Source organism: Meleagris gallopavo, chromosome 7 (genome assembly GCF_905368555.1).
Source record: "Meleagris gallopavo chromosome 7, MGAL_WU_HG_1.1, whole genome shotgun sequence".
Lineage (NCBI taxonomy): Eukaryota > Metazoa > Chordata > Aves > Galliformes > Phasianidae > Meleagris > Meleagris gallopavo.
In genome coordinates, this window is record NC_139410.1 from 7,581,049 (window position 1) to 7,608,521 (window position 27,473).

Sequence of the window (27,473 nt, forward strand, 5' to 3'; positions counted from 1 at the left end):
AACTTATCCACAGGAAATTAATTATTGACTACAGAAAGAAATATTTAACTTACCAAAATTTTGAGGTAATTGTTCAACAATTGATGACAATTGTTTATATAAAAATTTATATAACAGTTTATATAACAAGGGAAAGGAGTACAGTGTTTTTGAAAAAAGCTGTCCCCCTTTGTGCTTTTAATTTATTTAATGATTAACCTTAGAAATAGGTCAGCATGCTCTTTCGTTGTGTAACTAACAAGACCTGGGACAGCAGTCTTTTCTATAAAATGAAAAGATGTGGATTTGATGGGTGAACCATTCAGCGGATAAGGTACTGGCTGGACAGTTACATTCAAAGAGTTGCATTCAATGGTTTGATGTCCAGGTGGAGACCAGTGACAAGTGCTGCCCTCAAGCATCTGTATTGGGACTGACATGCTGGAGGGAAAGGCTTGCCATGCAGAGGAACCTGGACAAGCTTGAGAGGTGGGCCCATGATAATGTCATGAAGTTCAGCAAGACCAGGTGCAAAGTCCTGCAACTGGCATGGGACAATCCAAACGTGAGTACAGGCTAGAGAGGGTTGGGCTTGTTCAACATAGAGAAAAAAGAGATCCAGCAAGGCTTCACTGCTTAAAGGGGGGCACAGAAAAGCTAGGGAGGGACTTCTTATCAGAGGGTGTAGTGTATGGGACGAGGACAATGGTTTTAAACTGTAAGAAAGTTGACTTAGATTAGATACAAGGAACAAATTCTTTACTATGAGAGTGGTGAGGTCCTGGCACAGGCTGCCCAGAGAAGCTGTGGAATACCCTATCCCTGGCAGTGCTCAAGGCCAGGCTGGATGGGGCTTTGGGCAGTCTGGTCTGTGGGAGGTGTCCTTTCCCCTAGCAGGGGTTCAAAGTGGATGGGCTTTAAGGTCCCTTCCAACTCAAACTATTTTGTAATTCTGCATCATCTCTTAATAACACTGGAGGCATCTACCACTATGAAAGCCTTTGTGCTTTCTAAAGGAAACCTTTAAAAGATGCTCATGAGAGAGAGTGGAAATACCAATTCCATTTCTTTTATGGGTTGGCCTAACTGAAAAGTGCCTAATCAGTATGTAGAAGGCTGATGTTTAATTCACAGCTCCTCCAAGTAGTCAAAACTATGTGTCTTTTGAAAATATCATGAGCACCAGAAAGTAGCACGCAATTCCAAATCTGAGGAGGAGAAGGAAAGAGAAGAAAAAAGCCATGCTACCAGACAGAAAAAATACCACAGCAACAACTAAATGATGGGTTCAGGGCAAGTGAACAGAAAGGAGGCTAGCGAATACCTTCATGGACACAACAAAGGAGTCTTGGATATCTTTTACTAGTCCCACTGATAACACACAGAGAAAACTTCAACAAGCAAACGAAGCCTCTGAGCTCCCTGCCACACACAGGCAGTAATGTAAGCAACTACATTATAAAGAACCAATTCCGACAGAGGGACGAATATGGGGTGTTGAGAGGTGGGAGTAAGTTTTCTGAAGCACACACTGAATGTGGGAATTCATAGATTTGCAGGGGTGATTCAGTCCCTCCACTAAGCACTAGTGAGGTCTCACCTGGAATACTGCATTCAGATGTGGAGTCCTCAGTTCATGAGAGACATAGAACCTGTTGGAGAGCATCCATAGAAGGGCCACAAAAATAATTCCAGGGATGGAACATCTCCCAGCAAGGACAGGCTGAAAGAGCTGGAGCAGTTCAGCACAGGGAAGAAAAGGCTCAGCAGAGACCTGAGAGAGGCCTTTCAGTATCTAAGGGGGTGCTATAAGAAGGAAGGGGACACACTCTTTTGCAGGGTCTATGGTATTAGAACAAGGAGAAATGGTTTCAAGTTGACAGAGGGGAGATTTAGGTTGGATATTAGGAAATAGTTGTTTACAGTGAAGGGTGGTGAGGCTCTGGAACAAGCTACCAAGAGATTTGGTAGAAGCACCACCCCTGGAAACTTTCAAGGTCAAGCTGGGGCTCTGAGCAAGCTGGATCTAACTGTGGATATCCCACATGCATCTCAGACCACAGGAAAAAATATGTCAAGGCTCAGTTACAAATTAAATCATTAGGAAAAAAAAAAAGAACAAAACCAAGAGCACTAAATATCCACTAGCCATGAAATTACATTGCTTTGGAAAATGTGCAATTTAGGAAAAAGAACATACCTTAGGCAGTGGTTTCTTCTCAGCACAGTTCATACCTCCAACGAAGACCATATTGGGCATCACCGGTCTGGGATACTCAAACACAAAGTCAAACCTCATTATTGAAATAGAAGCAGAGTTCAGGAGGTCCATCGGAGTTACATCTCTTTGAAGAACTTCAGAGGAAAGCTGTATTGCAGCTTTATAGTAACCATAACAGTAAAAGCGCTCCAGGAGGGAAATCAGTGTATTTTCCACTCTCTGGAAGAACGTCATGTGGTCTGAATTGAATGAAAATGTTCTGGGGACATATGACAGAGGGCTTGGGCACTGTGCTGCTTCAAAGTGTAGATTGCAAGGTAGTCCTCTCATGAAGAAAACAAATGGAAGTGAAAGGTAATTGGCAACTGTTGCTCCACACATAAAAAGAGGGTCTGTGAGGACTGCATCAAAGCCGCTTTGATTCAAGTACTGTAATGTTTCCATACTGCTGAACAGTTCTCTGCACTGAAGGTAGAAGGATTCAAAAAGGTATGTTGAAATGTTGTAGGCTGCAAAAGCATACAGTGGGAAAGGCAAGCCCTTTAGGTGAGTAGCAAGATAGAGCTGAAAGGCATTATCCAGATCTTCTAACTTGGTAGATACTGGGTATGTTTTCACAGTGTATGTGTGTTTCTGCGCCTCTCCCGTATGCCAGCTTACTTCTGGTTTAAGCACCACCACTTCATGTCCCCTCTCGGCAAGCTTCTGAACTACTTCCTTCATGCTTAGCCAGTGGCTTCCAATCATGGGCACCACCAGGAGTTTCCCTCCTTCGGAGAGGCCAGGAATGAGGAGGATAAAAGTCCAGGCAGCAAGTGGATAGCAAAGCCGCAATGTCATTTTCCTGTGGACAGAGTACTGATGGTGCAAAGCCGTCTCCTTCTCCTTCTCCTTCTCCTTCTCCTTCTCCTTCTCCTTCTCCTTCTCCTTCTCCTTCTCCTTCTCCTTCTCCTTCTCCTTCTCCTTCTCCTTCTCCTTCTCCTTCTCCTCCTCCTCCTCCTCCTCCTTTTCCTCCTCGTCCTTCTCCTTCTCCTTCTCCTTCTCCAGGCTGTAACTTGAATATGCTTTTGTAGGAAGGGGATGGATGTATCTGCTGAGTTGTACTGATCTGTGATTATCTTCTAGTTAATGATTTACTGACTTAATCACTGCACATGTACCAGGGAATACTGCTGCTGCTTTTTTTTTCAATACTTGTAAAGGAAAATACACTGAGCATTACAGAGTCACTGGAGTTGTTCATTGCTTAACATAGAATGAGCTCCTTGACATCCTGATTTCTACAGAATTCTCTCTTGAACTCTGATGTGTCTTCTCCCACCTCTTAGTCAGGACAAAGAAAGGCAAGTCTCGTGAAAACAATTCCTATAAGAGTACCAGTGCAATAGAACGCAGGAATTTTGGCCACATAAAATCTGCTACAGTGGAAAATTCTCTCACAAACATGTGTGATACTTTTACTCCCATTTAAGGCTTCCTCTCTCATCACACACAAAATAGCAGCCTCAAATTCATGCACCTCTCACAGGATTTTCCCATTCTTGCTGTTCATTCAATAACTGAAGAGAAGGTGGGCTGTAACACGACTGGTATCTTGGCATCCAAATGGAGACGTTTGATAAAATGATGGTGGATGCACATCACATCACTCCAGACCTTAAACCAATGTCCAAGAACCCAATACAAACATCCTTACACAGCAGGCTGTCTGACATATTAACAAGTGGGATGAGCACCCACATGCAGACTGCCATGTGGTTTGTGCAGCTGATGGAGCTCCTTGGGATAGAAGAAACTGGACTTGGACATTTACTGACAACATACTCCATTGTACCTGGGAACCAGTGACAGAAATGCATCCACAGCATGGATGTCAATAAACACTGCTAGGATTAATAAGCATTTTCTTTCATAACCATACTATGGCAAATTTGTCAGTGAAGTATATTTTCCAGTAAAGATAAATATGAAAAATCATTGTTGAACGACCTGTGTTGTTTTTTATATAACCAAAACCACTACTTGATACAATTGGGATTTTATTTCCCACTGAATTAAACCTGCATTTTTTGAAAGAAATAGCCGCCTGAAAATCTTTTCCTCTCATAAAATATACATACAACTTCCTTCTAACCTTTCATCCTATCAGGTATAAAGCTACATTGCAAAACAGAAGTTCAAAACTGAACCGCAGATAACATAACCCTGTCAACAATATGTTTCTAACTCATAAAGTGCTTGGTTCAAAGTCAGAATACAATTCAGGACTGACACTTTCTGAATACTGCTGGCTCATGTCAAGTTTCTTGTCCACCTCACTGAGTTTATATTAGGCAACCTACAAGCAGGATTAAGCCTGTGCCTATCACTGTAAGCATAAAAGCCTGCACTAGCTAAAGGTCAAAGTGACAATGCCTAGCCACGCACCAACAGCCTTCTCTTGTACCTACATGTAGTAATTAAAGAATAAGTAAGACAACCACCGTGTTCCACGTCTGTAGACCCCAAGAAAATCCCATTGAAAACTACTGAAGAAGTCAATTTGAAGAGCCTACCAGAAGTCAATTAATCCTTCACAGGTGTGGTTTCATTATCATTATCATTTATCATCAGAAGTCTGGGCACAGTGCTGAGGTTATTGATTAATCACATAAACGATTTCCAAATCTCATATTGGACCTCAAACTGGAATACACAGTGAATTCTCCAGTTCTTAGTTCAGTTCAGTAAGCAATAGGTCAGGTCGGTAGCATTCACCACAGCCCTCTCTCTGAGGAAAGCAAGCATGGAAGGAGGTGTACATTTTTATCATGTTCCTCATGTCTCTGCCTTTGGTTCCCAGTGTCACAGTCTCACACCTTCCACACAATGCAGCCCACAGACAGCTGATGGCTCTTGTCTTCCCCTCTTCCACACCACTTTTGGTAGGTACGACGGCACTGAATTACAGCAAATGCTCCTCTTATCCAGCACTGCCACAAGACATTGGGTAATGCCACAAGTAAGCAATAACAATCCATATACAGAATAGCCTCTCAGGCTCCTGCAAGACTGACTCCAAGATCTCCTGAACCTAACTCTGCATCTTTGTATTATACATCCCTTTAGGAGTTTATCTACACAGTCTTCTCCTGTAATTTATCAGCATCTATATCTATCATGACAGTCCAGAGAGAAACCAGAGAGAAAAAAAATCAGCTTTTTGTAGTTGTTCTGATATCAATAAGCCATTACTTGATTTTTCCCAGTATCTTCTTTCCTATTTTAGAAGTAGCACTGAACCGTTATTTTTTGGGAATCTTCTCCTATGTCATTAACAGTCTTTTTGTTAAGAATGTAGTTCTTGATTATGCATTTTACCACATGTGTCTTCTGCAACTATAACTTTTGCTGTTCTATAATACCTTTTTTTAGATGAGGGATTAGACAATATTTGGAATGAAGATATACCAAGAAATTATTCAGCAGCTTTCTTCTCTTTCCCTTTCCTAGTCATCCCAACGTTTTGTTCTCTTACCTTCTGCAGAACAGAATCCTGGATTTCATACAACTATCTATTCTCGCGTTATGTAATTTCTGAACTTCAACTCAGATTATCCCACTGCATATGGACTGATATTTTTCCTGAACATGACTTACTTTGCGTGTTTACACACTACTGCATTACTGCCTTGCTGCTGGGCGCCACTCCAAGCAAAACAGGACAAATTCTACAATTTTCTTTAGATATACTGGATGAATACACAAGGTTTTTAAACATGCAGAAAACACTATTTTCACTCAGTGACAAACATTGTTATGAAGATGGAAGACATTGGGAATAAAATACAGGGGGAATAGTTATAATCCTTTTAAAAGAAGTGAGCTACAAACTGTTGGCACCATGAGACCATCAGAAAAGTAAGTAAGTAAGTAAAACCATATAAAAGACTTCAGTCATGCAATCAGTGACAGCGTGTCATGGTGAGTTTTGAATCTGAAATAATTAATTACCACTCTCTTCAGTCAAACACAAGAAAACATTCGCAACCAGCCTACTTTGTATTTGCCTCAGTGAAGTTCAGCAGAATTAGAGTAAGATAATCAAAGAATATAAATGAAGAAAGAAAAGAAATTCAACTCATAGAAACTGTGGTGCAATTATGTATTGATACCATGTGACCACACTTCAGAAGTGAGGAGGAAATGTCACAGGAAAGAAGTGTATGTCCTCCACCATGACTAGTAAGAAACGTCCAAAGCTATAACCTGAATTAACAAGATAGACTGTACTTAGAGCTCCTGCAGAACTTTCCTGATAAAAGTAAATGTCAAGAAACACATACAAAAAATGATCAGCCACTTGGGAACCTTCCAGTATGAAAATAAAACAACATGAATAGTTTAAAGACTAATTTTTGAACCAATGAAATGCATGTCATCATTCCAATCAAAGAAATATATGCTACACTCCATGAAGATGAAACCAAAATTGCATCTGACAGGAGACCAATATGTGTTCATTGAGGACAGCATATAGAAGATGAAAACAAACACTGTTGGATTTCTCTGAAAATACTAATTCAAATAACAGTCACTTGCCTCCATTTCAGACATGGGAAAAAAATGTGCCAAGAATCAGATCTATTAAAATATTTAGGAAAGAAAAATAATATCAAGTTTGCTAACTGTCCATAAGCCACGAAATTACATTGCTTTGGAAAATGTGTAATTTGAGAAAATGAACATACCTTAGGCAATGGTTTCTTCTCAGCACAGTTTATACCTCCAATGAAGACCATATTGGGCATCACCGGTCTGGGATACTCAAACACAAAGTCAAACCTCATTAGTGAAACAGAAGCAGAGTTCAGGAGGTCAATCAGGGATACATCTCTTTGAAGAACTTCAGAGGAAAGCTGTATTGCAGCTTTGTAGTACCCATTACAATAAAAGAGCTCCAGGAGAGAAATCAGTGTATTTTCTACTCTCTGGAAGAACGTCATGTGGTCTGAATTGAATGAAAATGTTCTGGGGACATATGACAGAGGGCTTGGGCACTGTGCTGCTTCAAAGTGTAGATTGCAAGGTAATCCTCTCATGAAGAATGCAAATGGAAGTGAAAGGTAATTGGCAAGTGTAGCTCCACACATAAAAATAGGATCTGTGAGGACTGCATCAAAGCCGCTTTGATTCAAGTACTGCAGTGTTTCCGTGTTGCTGAACAGTTCTCTGCATTGAAGAAAGAAGGTGCCAAAAACATGCGTTGCGATGTTGTACAGTGCAAGAACATTCTCTGGGAAAGGCAAGCCCTTTAGGTGAGTAGCAAGATAGAGCTGAAAGGCATTATCCAGATCTTCTAACTTGGTAGATACTGGGTATGTTTTCACAGTGTATGCGTGTTTTTTTGTCTCTCCTGTATGCCAGCTTACTTCTGGTTTAAGCACCACCACTTCATGTCCCCTCTCAGCAAGCTTCTGAACTACTTCCTTCATGCTTAGCCAGTGGCTTCCAACCATGGGCACCACCAGGAGTTTCCCTCCTTCAGAGAGGCCAGGAATGAGGAGGATAAAAGTCCAGGTGGCAAGTGGATAGCAAAGCCACAATGTCATTTCCTGTGGACAGAGTACTGACTGCAAAACGGTCTCTTTCTCCTTCTCCTTCTCCTTCTCCTTCTCCTTCTCCTTCTCCTTCTCCTTCTCCTTCTCCTTCTCCTTCTCCTTCTCCTTCTCCTTCTCCTTCTCCTTCTCCTTCTCCTTCTCCTTCTCCTTCTCCTTCTCCTTCTCCAGACTGTAGCTATAATACACTTTTGTAGGAAGTGGACGGATTTATCTGCTGAGTTGTGTTGATTTGTGATTATCTCCTAGTTAAAGATTTACTGACTTAATCACTGTAAACCAACCAGTGAATAATGCTGTTGTTTGTTTTTTTTTTTGCTTTTTTTTCCCTAATTTTAATTACTAGCAATGCCAAATGCAATAAGGTTTATCTATGCCAAGTCAGTGGAGTTATTAAATACTTAACAGAGAAGGGGCTCCTCAACATCCTAATTAGATTTCTATAGACTTCTTTCTTGAACAGTCATGTGTCTTCAGTCTGCTCTTGGTCAGGACAAAGGAAGGCAAATCTTGTGAGAACAACTTCTAGACATTTCATAGGAGTACAATTGCAGTGGAATGCAGGAATTTTGGCCAAATAGAATCTGTCACAGAATAGAAAATTCTCTCACAAACATGTGTGATACTTTTACTCCCATTTAAGGCTTCCTCTCTCATCACACACAAAATAGCAGCCTCAAATTCATGCACCTCTCACAGGATTTTCCCATTCTTGCTGTTCATTCAATAACTGAAGAGAAGGTGGGCTGTAACACGACTGGTATCTTGGCATCCAAATGGAGACGTTTGATAAAATGATGGTGGATGCACATCACATCACTCCAGACCTTAAACCAATGTCCAAGAACCCAATACAAACATCCTTACACAGCAGGCTGTCTGACATATTAACAAGTGGGATGAGCACCCACATGCAGACTGCCATGTGGTTTGTGCAGCTGATGGAGCTCCTTGGGATAGAAGAAACTGGACTTGGACATTTACTGACAACATACTCCATTGTACCTGGGAACCAGTGACAGAAATGCATCCACAGCATGGATGTCAATAAACACTGCTAGGATTAATAAGCATTTTCTTTCATAACCATACTATGGCAAATTTTAGTGAAGTATATTTTCCAGTAAAGATAAATATGAAAAATCATTGTTGAACGACCTGTGTTGTTTTTTAAATAACTAAAACCACTACTTGCTACAATTCAGATCCTTTCTTTTCTACTGAGGGACACCTGCATTTTTTTAAAAATTAGCCGACTGAAAATCTTTCCCCATCTCTACATAAAACTTCCCCTTAACCTTTCATCCTCTCAGTTATAAAGCTATATTGCGAAATCAAACTTCACAACTGATCCCCAGATATCACAAGGCTGTTAACAACATGATTCTACGTCATATAACGATGAGTTCAAGGTCTCAGTGAGTTCAGTTGAGAATTGAGAACAGTTTGTGGAGCTGGAAACTTGTCAGTTGTAAATTTCTGAGTAATTAAATGACTACTAGTCACAATGAAAATTTATATGAGTACTTGATAATCTCCATGTGCACAAATGGCACCCACCGACTTTCATCAATGACGGATGAACATTTATGGAGGCCAAACTGTGGAAGTTAGGTCAGTGAGGCTGTGGGTGCTGCATTTCAGCAGTGGCAACAGCAACTTGAAAGGCGAGCCAATCAACCTCTTGATGGCCATGCACAGCTGCCACACCACAAAATGAGTAGTGTCTCAATCAGTCATGCATGTGAATCTGCCAGGGGTGGTGACTCTGCTGTGGAACAGTGTTTTGTAGCTGAGAATTTACTCTGACAAACAGTGCTATTGTGCTCTTTATATATGTTGTACTTTTCAATGAAATAAGTAGGAGGCATTACTTTCCAAGAAACCTATGTATATAGGTAGGTGACCAGACAGGTGCTATCTACAAACAAACATGTATCTCTCCTGCCTTGGGGCTTTGTTCCTCCAGCCATTCAAGGCTCTACATGACCAGTGTGGTTTTCCTCCCTCTGCACTTTTGACTTATTTTCACTTTACTTATTTTCAAGCCTTGCCAGGGAAATGGGAGATCCATGTCACTATCCAAGTCAACAAGGGGCTGTTTACAGAATCACAGTAGCACTCAGGGCAAAACCTGAGAGGGAGAACAGGGAAGCAAGGAAGCTGTTGGTGGCAGCACCATTGTTTAGATGTTTGCATTACCTGCCAAAACACATCTCCAGCCACAAAGAGGCTGACTGCAGATGCTGTAAATTTATGAGTGTTGGAATTCTGAAGAAACCTACTTACTGACCTTGAGGCTGACTGCAGGATATTGTAATATCATAGAAACACAGAATATCCTGTGTTGAAATGGAACACAATGATCATCTTGTTCCAACCTCCTGCTATGTGCAGGGTCGCCAACCACCAGACCAGGCTGCCCAGAACCACATCCAGCCTAGTCTTGAATGCCTCCAGGGATGGGGCATCCACAAACTCCTTGGGTAACCTGTTCCAGTGCGTCATCATCCTCTGTGTGAAAAGCTTCCTTGTAATATCTATCCTAAACCTCCCCGTCTCAGTTTAAAACCATTCCCCCTATCATTATCCACCCTCGTAAACAGCCGTTTCCCCTTCTGTTTATACCCTCCCTTCAAGTACTGGAAGGCCACAGTGAAGTCCCCCCGAAGAATAGCCTTCTCTTCTCCACGCTAAACAATCCCAGTTCCCTCAAACTTTCCTCATAGGAAAGGTACTCAGCCCTCTGACCATCTTAGTGCCCCCCTCTGGACCCTCTCCAAGAGCTCCACATCCTTTCTGTGCTGGGGGCCCTAGGCCTGGACACAGTACTGCAGATGGGGCCTCACAAGAGCCGAGTAGAGGGGGACAATCACCTCCGTCTCTCTGCTGGCCACCCCTTTTTTAATGCAGCCCAGAACACAGTTGGCTGTCCGAGCTGCAAGCGCACACTGCTGGCTCATGTCCAGCTTCTCGTCCATCTCACTGAGTTTATGTTGGGCCACCTACAAGCAGGATTAAGCCTGTGACTATCACTTCGACACTCTCCTGTAAGCATAGACGCCTGCACTAGCTAAAGGTCAGAGAAAATGCAATGTAATTAAAAATAATTTTTTAATAAATGAAATGCATTTCATATATCTGATTAAAAAAAATAAATTGTTGCAGTCCATGAAGATGTAACTAATACTGCATCTGACAGAAAAACAATATGTATTCACTGAGGACACCATACAGCAGATGAAGTCGAACTTTTCTTGAATTTCTCTGAAAATATTAATTCAAATAACAGCTACTTGCCTCCACTTCAGCCCATGGAAAAAAAATATGCCAAGAATCAGATCTATTAAAATATTTTGGAAAGAAAAATAATATCAAGTTCGCTAACCGTCCATAAGCCATGAAATTACACTGCTTTGAAAATGTGTAATTTGAGAAAATGAACATACCTTAGCCAATGGTTTCTTCTGAGCACAGTTCATACCTCCAATGAACACCATATTGGGCATCACTGGTCTGGGATACTCAAACGCAAAGTCATATCTTAATAGCCAAATAGAAGCAGAGTTCAGGAGGTCCAGTAGAGTTATGTCTCTTTGTAGAACTTCAGAGGAAAACTTTATTGCATCTTGATACATGGCGTTGCACTGAAAGCTCTCCAGGAGTGAAATCAATGTATTTTGCACTCTCTGGAAAAATGTCATGTGGTCTGAGTTCATCGAAGTTCCTCTCGGGACATATGACAGAGGGCTTGGGCACTGTGCTGCTTCATAATGCAGATTACAAGGAAATCCTCTCATGAAGAAAACAAAAGGAAGTGAAAGGTAATTAGCAACTGTTGCTCCACACATAAAAAAGGGATCTGTGAGGACTGCATCAAAACCACTTTGATTCAAGTACTGCAGTGTTTCCATACTGCTGAACAGTGCTCTGCACTCATGATAGAAGGTTTTGAAAAGGTGTACGGTGTTCTTGTAGGGTACTATAAGATTCTCTGGGAAAGGCAAACTCTTCAGGAAAGTACCAAGGAACAGTTTAAAAGCATTATCCAGATCTTCTAACTTGGTGGACACTGGGTATGTTTTCACAGTGTATGCATGTTTTTCTCTCTCTCCCATCTGCCAGCTTACTTCTGGTTTAAGCACCACCACTTCATGTCCCCTCTCGGCGAGCTTCTGAACTACTTCCTTCATGCTTAGCCAGTGGCTTCCAACCATGGGCACCACCAGGAGTTTCCCTCCTTCAGAGAGGCCAGGAATGAGGAGGATAAAAGTCCAGGCAGCAAGTGGATAGCAAAGCCGTAACATCATTTTCCTGTGGACAGTACTGACTGCGAAACCGTCTCCTTCCTCTTCTTCTCTTTCTCCAGGCTGTAGCTATAATACACTTTTGTAGGAAGTGGATGGATTTATCTGCTGAGTTGTGTTGAATTGTGATTATCTTCTAGTTAATGATTTACTGACTTAATCACTGCACACTTACCAGTGAATAATGCTGTTTTTAAATTACTTTTAAAGCCAAGCATGGTGACCTTTACCTATGCTGAGTCATTAAAATTCTTCAGTACTTAACAGAGAATGAGCTTCTCGACATCCTAGTTAGATTTCTACAGATTTCTCTTGAACACTGATGTGTCTTCTTCCACCTCTTTACTCACGACACAAGTTACGACAAAGGAAGACAAGTCTCGTGAAAACAACTCCTATACATTTTATAACAGTACCAATGCAGTGGAATGCAGGAAGTTTGGGCACATAAAATCTGTTACAAAGGAAAATTCTCTTACAAACATGTGCGATACTTTCACTCCCACTTAAGGCTTCCTGCACTTTCTTTCATAACCATACTATGGCAAATCTGTCAGTTAAGTATATCTTACAGTAAAGATAAATATGAAAAACTAGTGTTGAACGACCTGTGTTGTTTTTTAAATAACCAAAACCATTATTTGGTACAACTGAGATTTATCTTCTTCATTGAAGGATACCTGCATTTTTGAAAGAAGTAGCCAACTGAAAATCTTTTCCCCTCGTAAAATATATATAGAACTTCCTTCTAACCTTTCATCTTTTTAGGTATAAAGCTATGTTGCAAAAAGTCTACTATGGAGCCTCAGATAACACACGCCTGCTAAGAACATGATTCCAGGTCATAAAATGGTGAGTTCAAGGTCTCAGTGAGTACATTTCCAGTCTGAATGGTTCTTGAATACTGTGGGGACAGATATTTTGCAGTTGTAAATTTCTGAGTGATTAAATGACTACTAGTCACAATGAAAATTTATATGAGTACTTGATAATCTCCATGTGCACAAATGGCACCCACCGACTTTCATCAATGACGGATGAACATTTATGGAGGCCAAACTGTGGAAGTTAGGTCAGTGAGGCTGTGGGTGCTGCATTTCAGCAGTGGCAACAGCAACTTGAAAGGCGAGCCAATCAACCTCTTGATGGCCATGCACAGCTGCCACACCACAAAATGAGTAGTGTCTCAATCAGTCATGCATGTGAATCTGCCAGGGGTGGTGACTCTGCTGTGGAACAGTGTTTTGTAGCTGAGAATTTACTCTGACAAACAGTGCTATTGTGCTCTTTATATATGTTGTACTTTTCAATGAAATAAGTAGGAGGCATTACTTTCCAAGAAACCTACGTATATAGGTAGGTGACCAGACAGGTGCTATCTACAAACAAACATGTATCTCTCCTGCCTTGGGGCTTTGTTCCTCCAGCCATTCAAGGCTCTACATGACCAGTGTGGTTTTCCTCCCTCTGCACTTTTGACTTATTTTCACTTTACTTATTTTCAAGCCTTGCCAGGGAAATGGGAGATCCATGTCACTATCCAAGTCAACAAGGGGCTGTTTACAGAATCACAGTAGCACTCAGGGCAAAACCTGAGAGGGAGAACAGGGAAGCAAGGAAGCTGTTGGTGGCAGCACCATTGTTTAGATGTTTGCATTACCTGCCAAAACACATCTCCAGCCACAAAGAGGCTGACTGCAGACGCTGTAAATTTATGAATGTTGTATCCTAAAGAGACCTACTTACTGACCTTAAGGCTGACACAATATATGCAGCTTCCTAGCTCACTGAGTTAATGTCGGGCCACCTACGAGCAGGATTAAGCCTGTGACTATCACTACGATACACTCCTGTAAGTACAAAAGCCTGCACTAGCTAAAGGTCAAAGTGACAATGCCTAGCCAAGCACCAACAACCTTCTCTTGTATCCACAGGGCAACGCATCTATTGACTCTCCTGCACAAGGAGAAAGCAACAAGGAGAATGACACTTGCAAACCAGAACAATACAGCACTGATGAGTAACTCTTGGAGGTCATCTCCCAGAGAGCATGGATGGGAATGTAGCACAGTTAGCAACTGTGGCTCCACTCAGAAGCATCAAAAGAGGGCATCAAAGCCACAGTAAATGAGATATTCTGTCATTTCCTTGTTAACCACCAAGATGATCAGGGGACTGGAGCACCTCCCCTATGAAGACGGGCTGAGGGAACTGGGCTTGCTTAGCCTGGAGAAAAGAAGGCTGCAGGTTGACCTAATTGTAGCCTTTCAATACCTAAATGGAGCCTACAGAGGGGAGGGGAATCAACTCTGTGAAAGGGTTGATAACTGCAGGATAAGGGGAAATGGTTTTAAGTTGAGAGAGGGGAAATTTAGGTTGGATGTGAGGGGGAAGTTCTTTACAGTGAGAGTGGTGAAGTACTGGAACAGCTGCCTAGAGAGGCTGCGGATGCACCATTCCTGGAGGTTTTCAAGGCCAGGTTGGATGGGGCACCGGGCAGCCTGGTCTGGTATTAAATGGGGAGGTTGGTGGCCCTGCATGTGGCACGGGGGTTGGAGATTCATGATCCTTGAGGTCCCTTCCAACCCTGGCCATTCTGTGATTCTGTGATTAACAAACAGATTTCTAAGGATGAAAACATCACCATGGCAGTACGAATGGAGCCAATAGAACATGAAACTGGAAACACTGTGACCATGGAGCCTTACAGAAGCCCACCTGTCCTGTGTAAAGGACTGGACATGTCTCCAGTGTGTCCACTACATGCTTGAAGCTGGTTTGCAGATCATCAGCAGGCAGTTACTATCTGTTCTGCCTGAGCTTCCCCATTACTGGACTCATGCAAAACCTGTGGTTTTCACATTGGATAGTGCAAAAAGTTTCCCACCATCCTGGAAGATCATCTCTAAAAGCACCCATGTAGCAGTTAAAGAATAAGTAAGACAACCACCGTGTTCCACGTCTGTAGACCCCAAGAAAATCCCATTGAAAACTACTGAAGAAGTCAATTTGAAGAGCCTACCAGAAGTCAATTAATCCTTCACAGGTGTGGTTTCATTATCATTATCATTTATCATCAGAAGTCTGGGCACAGTGCTGAGGTTATTGATTAATCACATAAACGATTTCCAAATCTCATATTGGACCTCAAACTGGAATACACAGTGAATTCTCCAGTTCTTAGTTCAGTTCAGTAAGCAATAGGTCAGGTCGGTAGCATTCACCACAGCCCTCTCTCTGAGGAAAGCAAGCATGGAAGGAGGTGTACATTTTTATCATGTTCCTCATGTCTCTGCCTTTGGTTCCCAGTGTCACAGTCTCACACCTTCCACACAATGCAGCCCACAGACAGCTGATGGCTCTTGTCTTCCCCTCTTCCACACCACTTTTGGTAGGTACGACGGCACTGAATTACAGCAAATGCTCCTCTTATCCAGCACTGCCACAAGACATTGGGTAATGCCACAAGTAAGCAATAACAATCCATATACAGAATAGCCTCTCAGGCTCCTGCAAGACTGACTCCAAGATCTCCTGAACCTAACTCTGCATCTTTGTATTATACATCCCTTTAGGAGTTTATCTACACAGTCTTCTCCTGTAATTTATCAGCATCTATATCTATCATGACAGTCCAGAGAGAAACCAGAGAGAAAAAAAATCAGCTTTTTGTAGTTGTTCTGATATCAATAAGCCATTACTTGATTTTTCCCAGTATCTTCTTTCCTATTTTAGAAGTAGCACTGAACCGTTATTTTTTGGGAATCTTCTCCTATGTCATTAACAGTCTTTTTGTTAAGAATGTAGATCTTGATCATGCATTTTACTGTACCTCACTCCTCCCACTGTCATTTTTTTATTTTGCCAATTAGATTTTCAGTCATGCAATTAGTGATTACATGTAATGGTGGCTCTTCAAACTAAAATAATTATCACTCTCTCAAATCAAAAACAAGAAAATGTTTGCAATCAGCTTATTTTGTAATTGACACAGTGAAGTTCAATGCAATGACCATATGCCCATCAATGAAGAAAAATGAAGAAAAAAAAAATCAATTCATAGATACAGTAACACAAACACATTCTGATATCATGTGTACACACTTCAGAAGTGAGAAGGAAATATCTGAGGAAAGAAATATGTACCCTCCTCCACGACTAGAAGAAATGTCTGATGCTATAAATTGTTTAACAAGACAGACTGTCTTTAACACTCCTGCAGAACAATTCTAATAAAAGTCAGTATCAAGAAACACATAGAAAAAATGCTTAGCCAGTTAGGAAACATCATGTTATGAAAATAGAAACAATGCAAATTAATTAAAAAATAATTTTTGAATTAATGAAATGCATTTCAAATTTCTGATGGAATGTATATATGCTACACTCCATGAAGATGAAATTACTGCTGCATCTGACCGAAGAACAATATGTATTCACTGACAACATACAGAAGATGAAGTCAAACATTGGATTTCTCTGAAAATATTAATTCAAATAAAAGTCACCTGCCACCATTTTAGACCATGGAAAAAAAAGCCAAGTCTCAGAAATATTAAAAAAAAATTAGAAAAATAATATCAAATCCACTAAGTGTCCATTAGCTATGAAATTACATTGCTTTGGAAAATGTGCAATCTGAGAAAAAGAACATACCTTAGGCAGCGGTTTCTTCTCAGCACAGTTTATACCTCCAATGAAGACCATATTGGGCATCGCTGGTCTGGGATACTCAAACACAAAGTCATATCTCATAAGCCAAATAGAAGCAGAGTTCAGGAGGTCAATCAGGGATACATCTCTTTGAAGAACTTCAGAGGAAAGCTGTATTGCAGCTTGATAGTACCCATTACAATAAAAGAGCTCCAAGAATGAAATCAGTGTATTTTCTACTCTCTGGAAAAATGTCATGTGGTCTGAATTGAATGAAAATAGTCTAGGGACATATGACAGAGGGCTTGGGCACTGTGTAGCTTTGTAGTGTAGATTGCAAGGAAATCCTCTCATGAAGAACACAAATGGAAGTGAAAGGTAATTGGCAACTGTTGCTCCACACATCAAAATAGGGTCTGTGAGGACTGCATCAAAGCCGCTTTGATTCAAGTACTGCAGTGTTTCTGTGCTGCTGAATAGTTCTCTGCACTGAAGAAAGAACGTGCCAAAAACATCTACTGAGATGTTGTACAGAGCTAGAATATCCATTGGGAAAGGCATACTCTTCAGGTGAGTAGCAAGATAGAGCTGAAAGGCATTATCCAGATCTTCTAACTTGGTGGACACTGGGTATGTTTTCACAGTGTATGCATGTTTTTCCCTCTCTCCCATCTGCCAGCTTACTTCTGGTTTAAGCACCACCACTTCATGTCCCCTCTCGGCAAGCTTCTGAACTACTTCCTTCATGCTTAGCCAGTGGCTTCCAACCATGGGCACCACCAGGAGTTTCCCTCCTTCAGAGAGGCCAGGAATGAGGAGGATAAAAGTCCAGGCGGCAAGTGGATAGCAAAGCCGCAATGTCATTTCCTGTGGACAGAGTACTGACGGTGAAAATATCGCCTTCTCCTTCTCCTCCTCCTCCTCCTCCTCCTTTCTCTTCCTTCTCCTCCTCTTTCTCCTTCTCCTTCTCTTTCTCCAGGCTGTAGCTTGAATATGCTTTTGAAGGAAGGGGATGAATTTATATGCTGTGTTGTGTTGATCTGTGATTATCTTCTAGTTAATGATTTACTGCCCTCATCCTTGCTAACCTACGGGTGAATAAAGTTTTTGTTTTTTTTTTTTTAAGAACTTGTGAAGCCAAATATAGTGATCCTTACCTGTGCTGAGTCATTAGAATTCTTCAATACTTAACAGGAAAAAAGCTCCTTGACATCCTAATTAGATTTCTACAGACTTCTTTCTTGAACAGTCATGTGTCTTCGCTCTGCTCTTGGTCAGGACAAAGGAAGGCAAATCTCATGAAAACAACTCCTTGTTTTCCTATAAGAGTACTAGTGCAATGGAATGCAGGAATTTTGGCCACATAAAATCTGCTACAGTGGAAAATTCTCTCACAAATGTGTGTGATACTTTTACTCCCATTTAAGGCTTCCTCTCCCATCACACACAAAACAGCAGCCTGAAATTCATGGACCTTTCACAGGGTTTTCCCATTCTTGCATTTTATTCCCCAAGTGAAGAGAAGTGGGCTGTAACACGACTGGAATCTTGGTATCCAAATGGAGATCTTTGATAAAATGATGGTGGATGCACATCACATCACTCCAGACCTTAAACCAATGTCCAAGAACACAACACAAACATCTTTAGACAGCATGCTGTCTGACATGTTGACAAGTGGGATGAGCACCCACATGCAGACTGCCATGTGGTTTGTGCAGCTGATGGAGCTCCTTGGGATAGAAGAAACTGGACTTGGACATTTACTGACAACATACTCCAGGGTACCTGGGAACCAGTGACAGAAATGCATCCTCAGCATGATGTCCAGAAACACTGCTAGGATTACATGTCATGATGCCCCTCTGTTTGTAAAGAGTTGTATATAATAGCCAACTGCTAGCACTCTTATTCTTCAGGCTAAACAACAAGAAAAAAAATTTGCTCCAGGTCCTGAGTGGGTGGATATTAGGGCAAGAGATATAAGGAGCAGCTGAGCCCTCTTTGTAGAACTCAGAGAAGGGGAAATGAGGGGAAACCACATGGTAGCCTGCAGCTCCCCATGATGGCCCACAAGTCCCCGAGGCAGTGGACATGGCCCTGAGCTGCTGGGCTCAGGGAATGTTGGAACACTGCTTTCAGCCATAGGAGTTGGGTTTTGAAAGGTTTCTGTGGAGCCAGAAGTTGGACTCAATGATCCTTAAGGGTTCCTTCCCATTTGGGACATTCTAGAATTCTAATACATTTGATACCATAGGCTTCTACGTTGAGTCAGAAGGAATCATTCTGCAATTGAATCTGGTGTTTTTTGCTGCTAAAGTGTCACGCATAAGGATTACAGCAGGTTGGTAGATGCCAAAACAAACCTGGTTATCCAGCACTGACACTGGACACCAGGTAATGCTGTAAGAAAGCAATAACAATCCATATACATAATGGCCGCCCAGGCTCCAGTTAGAGTGACCCAGGGAGCTAGATCCAGGAAACTAAACCTTGTGACTTTGTATTACATATCCTTTTAAGTGTTTTGCTACACAAATTTCTCCTGTAACTAGGTCGTCCTAGCCTTCCATTCTCTTCTCTATGGGCAGCAGGTTACCGGGTTTCAGAGAACTATCTGTTCTTATCACATGATTCTATGTCTGAACAGTAGTGATCGACACAGAGCTTACATCTGTGTATAGATACACACCACTTATTTGCGTGTTTACACTCTAATGCATGTTGCTTTGCTGCAGGGTGCTATTTCAAGCAAAATAGGACAAATGCTAACATTTTCCATAGAAAATATAACCAGAGCGAGGGGAGGAGGAATACAGAAAGTTTTTAAAGGTGCAGAAAACATGATTTCCACACAGTGACAAAAGTCATTATGATGATAGCAGGCACCGGGTATAAAATACACGGAGAATAGTTACACTACTTTGGAAAACAGCAATCTACAACTGTTGGCAGATCTGAGACCTTCATAGTATCACATGGTGTACCATTATGGGAAAGACCTCCAAGATCACCTAGTCTGACCATTAGCTTCAGGATATAAAGACATGTAAAAGGATATAAAAGACTTCTGTCATGCAATCCTCATGTTCTTCAAGAACATGCCATTGTACATCCAAAATCTAAATCAGTAAATTATCACTCTCTTCAGTCAAACACAAGGAAATGTCTGCATTCAGCTTATTCTGTATTTGCCTTGCTGAAACTGAATAAACCCATGAAAGAGTATAACTGCAGAAAGAAAATAAATTTAACTCAAAGAAACTGGTACAAATATGTAATAATACCATATGAGCACACTTCAGAAATGAGAAGGAAATATCAGAGGAAAGAAATCCGTGTCCTCCTCCATGACTAGTAAGAAATATCTGATGCTACTAATTGTTTTAACTAGATAGGCTGTCTATAAAACTGCAGAACAATTCTGATAAAAGTCAATGTCAAAAAACACGTACAAAAAATTATTTGCCAGTTACAAAACATTCTTTTATGAAAATAGAGACAATGTAAATTAATTAAAATAATTTTTTAATTAATGAAATGCATTTTATCATTCAGATGAAATAAATACTTGTTACACTACATGAAGATGAAACTACTGCTGCATCTGACAGAATAATATGTATTCACTGACAACAGCATACAGAAGATGAAGTCAAACATTGGATTTCTCTAAAAATATTAATTCAAATAACAGCCATCTGCCACCATTTCAGACCATGGGAAAAAATGTCAAGAATCAGATCTATTGAAGCACTTCAGAAAGAAAAAGATTACCAAGAGCACTAAACATCCTCTAGCCATGAAATTACATTGCCTTGGAAAATGTGTAATTTGAGAAAATGAACATACCTTAGGCAGTGGTTTCTTCTCAGCACAGTTCATACCTCCAACGAAGACCATATTGGGCATCACCGGTCTGGGATACTCAAACACAAAGTCAAACCTCATTATTGAAATAGAAGCAGAGTTCAGGAGGTCCAGCAGGGTTACTTCTCTTTGAAGAATTTCAGAGGAAAACTTTATTGCATCTTGATAGATGGCATTACAGTAAAAGAGCTCCAGGAGAGAAATCAGTGTATTTTCTACTCTCTGGAAGAACGTCATGTGGTCTGAATTGAATGAAAGTGTTCTGGGGACATATGACAGAGGGCTCGTGCACTGTGCTGCTTCAAAGTGTAGATTGCAAGGTAATCCTCTCATGAAGAAAACAAATGGAAGTGAAAGGTAATTGGCAACTGTTGCTCCACACATAAAAAAGGGATCTGTGAGGACTGCATCGAAGCTGCTTTCATTCAAGTACTGCAGTGTTTCCATACTGCTGAACATTTCCTTGCACTGACTATAAAAGGATTCGAAAAGGCGTGTGAAGTCATTGAAAATTGCTATAACATTTTTTGGGAAAGGCATACTCTTCAGGTGAGTTTCAAGATACACTTTAAAGGTATTATCCAGATCTTCTAACTTGGTGGACACTGGGTATGTTTTCACAGTATATGCATGTCCGTGTTTGTCTCCCGTATTCCAGCTTACTTCTGGTTTAAGCACCACCACTTCATGTCCCCTCTCAGCAAGCTTGTGAGCTACTTCCTTCATGCTTAGCCAGTGGCTTCCAATCATGGGCACCACCAGGAGTTTCCCTCCTTCAGAGAGGCCAGGAATGAGGAGGATAAAAGTCCAGGCAGCAAGTGGATAGCAAAGCCGCAACGTCATTTTCCTGTGGACAGAGTACAGACTGAAACCGTCTCCTACTGCAGGCTCTAACTTGAATATGCTTTTATAGGATGTGAATGGATGTATTTGCTGAGCTGTGCTGCTTTCTGTTTATATTCTAGTTAATGTTTTACTCCTCAGATCTGTGCTCAGTTATGGGTGAGTGTTGTTGCTTTTTTTTTTTTTTTTGGTTACTTGTAATGCCAAACATAGTGATCCTTCACTGTGTTGACTCATTGGAGTTCTTCAGCGCTCAGTGAAGAACTAGCTCCTTGACATCCCAATTAGTTTTCTTAAAATATTTCTCTTGATCATTAATGTGTCCTAGTCAGGGTAAAGGAAGGCAAGTTTGGTAAAAAGAATTCACACAGTACAATGACAAATGAAAAGAGCCTCAACACATTAGATTATGGTTGGATACACAGATGTTCAGAAAATTTCTCTGAAAACAGAAAATGAGGATGTTATGTTACTGGCTAAAGTGAGATCAACAAAGTCTTTTGGGCTACCAGGAAGGGATTATCCCTGCAGCCTACAATATAGCACTAGGATGAGACATTTAGAGAGAGTAGTCTGGCATCTCGAAGCAGAGATCTGTTTATTTGAAGTCCAGCATCTTACTTTCAAGGAGCAATGCAGTTTTTTTCACAGTCTAGGAAATAGCCATGAAACTTCTGTTATGCAGCTAAAAACTCTTCACCAATATAGATATAAAGTAGAATCAGATATAACATGGTATACTTAATATGTTTACAGGTCTCACAAAAGAGACTCACATGTGGGCCCAGCTATCAGACCTGATTTTTAGCTAAAGACCAGAGAGCAGCTTGTGTTCTACCAGGGAAATGCCCTGCCCTCTTTTAGGCTTCCACTATTGACTCTCAGCTTGCAGCATGATGATTGGAAATTCCAAACTTGGAACACTGCTAATAGGGAAGGCAAAGGGTGCAGAGTCAAACTGAGGACAAGGGAAGTTAATCAGTACTTTAGGGGAGCTTCCATGCGTCTGCTAGTTTGCCAGAGTCTCACTTATTTTGCTTGATTATTCTGGCAAGGGTTTGTTTATGAGTTAATCTTTTCTTGGCTCAAGGCAACGTGGGATAACAGCTGGGTACCTCTGAAACTGATTTAACCACATAAGGAGATAGTTAGGAACTTCAGGCTTCAGTGGGAAGGGACACAGTTGGGGCACGATGAAGGAGGAATTGTCTTCTATCTGAAGATGCACTCTTTTGAGTGATAGGACAAGGGGGAATTGCTTTAAACTAAAAGAGGATAAATTTAGGCTAGATGTTAGGCTAGATGTTTACTCAGGGGCAGTAATGCACTGGTACAGGCTGCTGTGGTGCCCCATCCCTGGAGGCACTCAAGGGCAGCCTGAGCCGGTGGAGTGTAGCCCCGCCCAGAGCAGAGGGGTTGGAACTGGATGAACTTTAAGGTCCCTTCCAACCTCAGCCCTTCTATTATTCTCTACGGAGGAGCTTGTGGCTGTGCTGGTAAGGCACAGCAGGACGTAGAGCCATAGGCACAGAGCTGCCACAGCCCGTGTTAGCCAGCACAGCGGACTCCATGCCCCGGCAGGCCCGGTAGGGCCGGCCCCTCAGCGCGCTGTGCGTCGCGCCAAAACAAAAATGGCGGCAGCAGCGACAGAGAGGTGGCGGCTTTGGGCCGTCTGCTTGCTCTGAGCGGTGCGGATTCGGCCTCTTCCCGGCCGGAACCGAGGCAAGGCTGAGCGGAGAGTGGAGCGCTGCCGTGGCTGCCTGGCGGGGTGGAGCCGGAGCCGGAGCCGGAGCCGGAGCCGGGTGTTGGGCGGGGGTGCAGCCCGCGAGGGGAAGAGGCGGCTGAGGAGAGGTGGGAGGCTGGCGGCGGAGGTGAGGTGATGGGGGGGGGGTCTGGTTCCTTCGAAGGGAGCTTACAAGCAGGAGGGAGAGCGACTTCACATGGCCTATTAAGGGCAGAACAAGGGGGAATGGCTTTAAACTGAAAGAGGGGAGGTCTGGATTGCATGTTAGGAGGAAATTATTGACTCGTTGGGTGGTGAGGCGCTGGCACGGTCTGCCCAGTGAAGCTGTGGTGCCCTGAGGCATTGAAGGATGGGGGCTGGGCAACCATTTTTGCTGGCAAGCAGCCCCAAGCCCCACCTAGTTGGAACTAGATGGGCTGTAAGGTCCCTTCCAGCCGAAGCCGTGCTGTGATTTTACGTTTCTAATCCGTATTTTATGACTTTTAAGGGAAGGAAGGTGCTAGCAGTATGTTGTGGTTCAAGCCAGCAGATGGCTCAGCACCGCGCAGCCTTGCTCTCACTTCCCTCCTTCCCGGTGGGATGGGGGGGGGGAAGGGGAAACAAAGTAGATCTCATAGGCTGAGATAAAATTATTTTCCGAGAGAGAAAAGGAGAAAGATAATAGATAAAAGTAGTGCACAAGCAATTGCTCACCACCCCCTGAGAAATGTGCAGCTAACCCCTGAGCAGTGGAAGAGAGAGAGAGGAGCTCCCTCCTCCTTCAGAACGCCTTTTGCTTGATGCCATATGGTATGGAATATTGCTTTGGTCAGTTTAAGTCAGCTGTCCTAATTCTGTTCCCTCCCAGCTCCTTGGGCCCTTTGCTGCAAATGGCCTCGGCTCTCTACAGCACTGCTTAACAGCTGCTATAAACATCAGTGTATTACTAGCATTGTTTTTCTAGAACCAAAACACAGCATAGTACTAGGCACTTTGAAGAAAACAATTCCTTCCCAGCTGAAACTAAGACACAGTAATGCTTTGAGGGTCCTGAAGCAAGGAGTGAAGGAGGGTTTGGCACTGCCACACTTACCTGCTCCTCTGGAGTGGTGAGGGGTGCTCAAGTCAGCAGTGAGGTGATTGTTGCTTCCCAAGTGTGTGTGCTTTTATGGTGAGCAAACCTAGTAGGATCGAAGTATATGTTCACATGAGAACAATATGAATCATAATCTTTGTCTGGTTAAATGGTAAATATGACACACCCACTGTAAAATAGATGAAGGCTGAGAGCTTTTGAAGGGTGCTTAGCTTATCAATCATGTTCTTGAAGCAGGGGAGGTGAGGTCAAGGTTTTAGAGCTGCATTCAGAGTAGAAAAAGGTATTGCAAAGAAGGTATGTATTCGTTACTCCACCTGCATTTTTGAAGGAGTTTTTAAATGGATATGCATTGTTATAAGTGATAAAGAAGTGTTATAAAACAAACAAGAGCGAATGTTTCCATGCTGCTTCATAGTCAGCTTCTCAGAGCATAGCCTTTTGCATAAAAAGTAGGCAAAGAGACTAAAATTACTTAATGTAATGATGTTGTGGATGCCCCATCCTTGGAGGCATTCAAGGCCAGGCTGGATGTAGCTCTGGGCAGCCTGGTCTGGTGGTTGGTGACACTGCACATAGCAGGGGGGGGGTTGAAACTGGTTGGTCGTTGTGGTCCTTTTCAACGCAGACCATTCTATGATTTTATAAAAAGAGATTTGTCAGATACCTGAAGAACTAGCAGCTGGTTGAGTGGGGAGCTCTGGACTACTTTTGGCATTTAAAAAGATATTCAGTAAGGTTTGCCAATGAAGGCTCCCTAGGAAAGTAAGCTGGCACAGGAGAAGAAGAAAGTTTTTGCTTGATTGAATTAATTAATTAAAAGATGGGAAATTGAAGATGAACCCTCACAGAAGGGAGTAAGATGTAGTTTCTTTCTCTTTTTTCTAGGGCTCTTTTGTGGTTCAGCATGTAATCTGTTGGTTAAAAAAAAAAAAAAGTGAATTCTGAAGCGGGTATTTTTTCTTGTGATATCTGTTGATACGTAGCAATAAAAATGAGCACTGTTAGTGAAGATTTAAAGTCTTCAAGCTACTCAGAAGCTGAATGATGGAATAGCTGATAATGCTGATTGTAGGTAAATTCACATGTAAACTATGTGTATAGTCACTGAGTTTGAAGTGAATGTACAGCAGAGAGACCCTGGCATGATTTAAAAGCAACAACAACAAAACTAAACATTTCTTAGAAAGATGAACTGCTTGAACGAGAACCAAACAATGCTTGTTTAGCTATAGCAACCCATGGTTTTGCACACCTGTAGAACTTTATAAGGTTGTAAGAATGGATCATAGAATCCTAGAATGGCCTGGGTTGAAAAAAAAACTAGATGAGCATTGTGGTCCAACTCCTTGCTATGTGTAGGGTCACCAGCCACCAGACCAGGCTTCCCAGCGCCACATCCAGCCTGGCCTTAAATGCCTCCAGGGATGGGTCATCCACAGTAGAGGCTTTTGAATTAATGTGATAAAAAACCATAAAATTGCAAGTGGTGTTAAGGTAGATAGGGAATGGTTATTCTGTGCTTCAGTATAATTCATGGGTTATTCATTTCTAAGACAAACACTTGCAGCACAGTAAGTGAAAAACTAAGGAGTGGCAAGTACAAAACAAAAGGGATTGAAGTGAGGGATCTTGTTACACATGGAAAGGTCATAGAGCTACCAAAAAGACTAAAAAAAAACCCCTCAAAAATATAAGTGTTTTTTTGACACTGTTTCTGGCTTGCTCAACATCTGGAAGCACAGAAATTATTTTGCTAAAACACTGCTGTATTTTTGCCTATGTATTGCAGTGTTTCCATCTGAACTAGCTAGAGACAGATTTTATATGTATGTGGATTTATTGAGAGAGAGACAGTGCAGGCATATTCACTAATTTTGGGGACCTTACATAAATTTCCTTCAAAAAATACCTTGAAAACTAGTAAATCTAGTAAATAATAGGTGTTTAGAATGACCTGTTTGTTTTGGCATATACATTTGTGCTGATGCAAGATTGAAATGTGACAAAGTTGATTCTAGTTAAAAGCATGCTGAGATGAATGCTTTTAATTCGCCCTTTTTTGTTACACTAACGTGTGTTTCTGTATGGATCTGATGTTCATTTTTAGAATAACAGAATAAGATTTTTTTTAAAAGGTGTAAGCTAATTCTACAGTTGGGCCAGAAGATCTGTGAGGGTTTGAGGAGGGTGGATTCAATTGCATTTTTCATAGTAAACTGATTATTCTGTGTTTTTTAAAGGACTGTTTTGTTTTCACGATGTTTGGGGACTTATTTGAAGAGGATTTTTCCTTTATTTCAAACAATCATTATGGAAAAGGAAAGAAATCAAGGCCCAAAGATTCTGAGCCTCCAGCTCCCAGAGATTTTACCAATCTTAGTGGTATCAAAAACCAAGGTGGGACCTGCTACCTCAATTCCCTTCTGCAGACTCTGCTTTTCACACCAGAATTCAGAGGTACTGTGTTCAGAACCTCCTTAAAATAATCTCCATTGATATTTTGTAGTGACTTGCATTTCTGATTGTTTATTAAAGAAACACTGCAAACATAAACAGTTTATTTCAGTTGAATTGAAGTGAGTTATTACAGAATAGCCAGCTTTTAGTCTCTAAAATTAGTATTGTCACTTCTACACGAAATAGAACTGTTGTACACATTGTATCTTAAACACCTACTGCTTGTGAAAATAAGTGAGGCTATTGCTCTACATAACATATAGTTCATAGAAGAAAACAGTATTTTGCTATCTAAACATCTCCATGTTTATGTGTGCTTTTTAGCCTGAACCATGTGTAATGATGAATGATGTTGAGATGTTGCACGATGTTTTGACAAATCTTCAAAGAAAAAGCATTACCTTTTTTCCTTAATGTGTCATTTTTCTTTACAATTACAGAGGCACTGTTCTCTCTAGGACCTGAAGAACTTGGGACTCTGGATGATGTTGGCAAACCAGATGCAAAAGTATTTAAAATCTTCTTCTATTTTGTCACTGTTCAGTGTTGTTCCGTATAGTTTGAAACAGTATTTTCATGAGGGTGAATGAAAGCTTAACTGTGATACCGAAAGGCTGGTTGGTTGAAATCCTTTTTTGCACACAGATGCAAGTTTTCAGTATCATAGAATCACATAATGGCCTGGGTTGAAAAGGACCACAACAATCATCCAGTTCCAACCCCT

General features: G+C 41.5%; 5 protein-coding genes and 1 pseudogene across 14 annotated transcripts in view; 1 reads left to right on the plus strand and 5 right to left on the minus strand.

Moving 5' to 3' along the window:
* Positions 1-334: 334 nt before the first annotated feature.
* On the minus strand, positions 335-6,860 carry LOC146543941 (UDP-glucuronosyltransferase 1A9 pseudogene; annotated as a pseudogene).
* LOC146543942 (UDP-glucuronosyltransferase 1A9-like) lies at positions 6,369-7,793 on the minus strand. Its single transcript, XM_085228214.1, has 2 exons — positions 6,931-7,793; positions 6,369-6,494 (listed from the first exon to the last, which is right to left on the minus strand). Exons 1-2 carry the CDS (start codon positions 7,789-7,791, stop codon positions 6,369-6,371), a joined length of 987 nt encoding a protein of 328 aa, XP_085084340.1. The 5' UTR covers positions 7,792-7,793.
* Positions 7,794-8,242: 449 nt separating this feature from the next.
* Positions 8,243-12,260, minus strand: LOC104915473 (UDP-glucuronosyltransferase 1A9-like). Its single transcript, XM_085227955.1, has 2 exons — positions 11,247-12,260; positions 8,243-8,381 (listed from the first exon to the last, which is right to left on the minus strand). Exons 1-2 carry the CDS (start codon positions 12,105-12,107, stop codon positions 8,286-8,288), a joined length of 957 nt encoding a protein of 318 aa, XP_085084081.1. The 5' UTR covers positions 12,108-12,260; the 3' UTR covers positions 8,243-8,285.
* Positions 12,261-15,270: 3,010 nt separating this feature from the next.
* LOC116217592 (UDP-glucuronosyltransferase 1A6-like) lies at positions 15,271-17,626 on the minus strand. Its single transcript, XM_031557474.2, has 2 exons — positions 16,761-17,626; positions 15,271-15,543 (listed from the first exon to the last, which is right to left on the minus strand). Exons 1-2 carry the CDS (start codon positions 17,619-17,621, stop codon positions 15,424-15,426), a joined length of 981 nt encoding a protein of 326 aa, XP_031413334.2. The 5' UTR covers positions 17,622-17,626; the 3' UTR covers positions 15,271-15,423.
* On the minus strand, positions 17,622-24,441 carry LOC146543943 (UDP-glucuronosyltransferase 1A9-like; the record flags this gene model as incomplete). The annotated part of the gene is made up of 3 exons (XM_085228215.1): positions 24,287-24,441; positions 20,610-21,474; positions 17,622-17,753 (listed from the first exon to the last, which is right to left on the minus strand). Coding segments are annotated over exons 2-3 (993 nt in total), but the record flags the coding sequence as incomplete, so codon positions are not given.
* The window catches only part of USP40 (ubiquitin specific peptidase 40), a 34,179-nt gene continuing 29,547 nt past the window's right edge, over positions 22,842-27,473 (plus strand). For 6 of the 10 annotated variants that reach the window (XR_014884333.1, XR_014884334.1, XR_014884332.1 and 3 more), the window contains exons 1-2: positions 26,533-26,749; positions 27,190-27,257. Coding sequence is in view for 6 of the 10 variants with exons in the window: in XM_085227947.1 (XP_085084073.1) it covers positions 26,551-26,749; positions 27,190-27,257 (267 nt within the window). In the remaining 4 variants the exon portion in view is untranslated. The other 4 variants (XM_085227946.1, XM_085227944.1, XM_085227945.1 and 1 more) reach the window with 4 other exon arrangements.

Excerpts from the sequence above, each read along its gene's own strand:
- LOC116217592 (XM_031557474.2), bottom strand. The coding sequence starts at position 17,621 with ATGACATTGCGGCTTTGCTATCCACTTGCCGCCTGGACTTTTATCCTC. Across the intron at positions 15,544-16,760 it reads AGAAGAAACCGCTGCCTAAG|TGCTGGATAAGAGGAGCATT; the intron begins GTATGTTCTTTT and ends GTCTTGTGGCAG.
- LOC146543942 (XM_085228214.1), bottom strand. The coding sequence starts at position 7,791 with ATGACATTGTGGCTTTGCTATCCACTTGCCACCTGGACTTTTATCCTC. Across the intron at positions 6,495-6,930 it reads AGAAGAAACCATTGCCTAAG|GAAAGTTCTGCAGGAGCTCT; the intron begins GTATGTTCATTT and ends TACTTTTATCAG.
- LOC104915473 (XM_085227955.1), bottom strand. The coding sequence starts at position 12,107 with ATGATGTTACGGCTTTGCTATCCACTTGCTGCCTGGACTTTTATCCTC. Across the intron at positions 8,382-11,246 it reads AGAAGAAACCATTGGCTAAG|ATTCTATTTGGCCAAAATTC; the intron begins GTATGTTCATTT and ends ATTCTGTGACAG.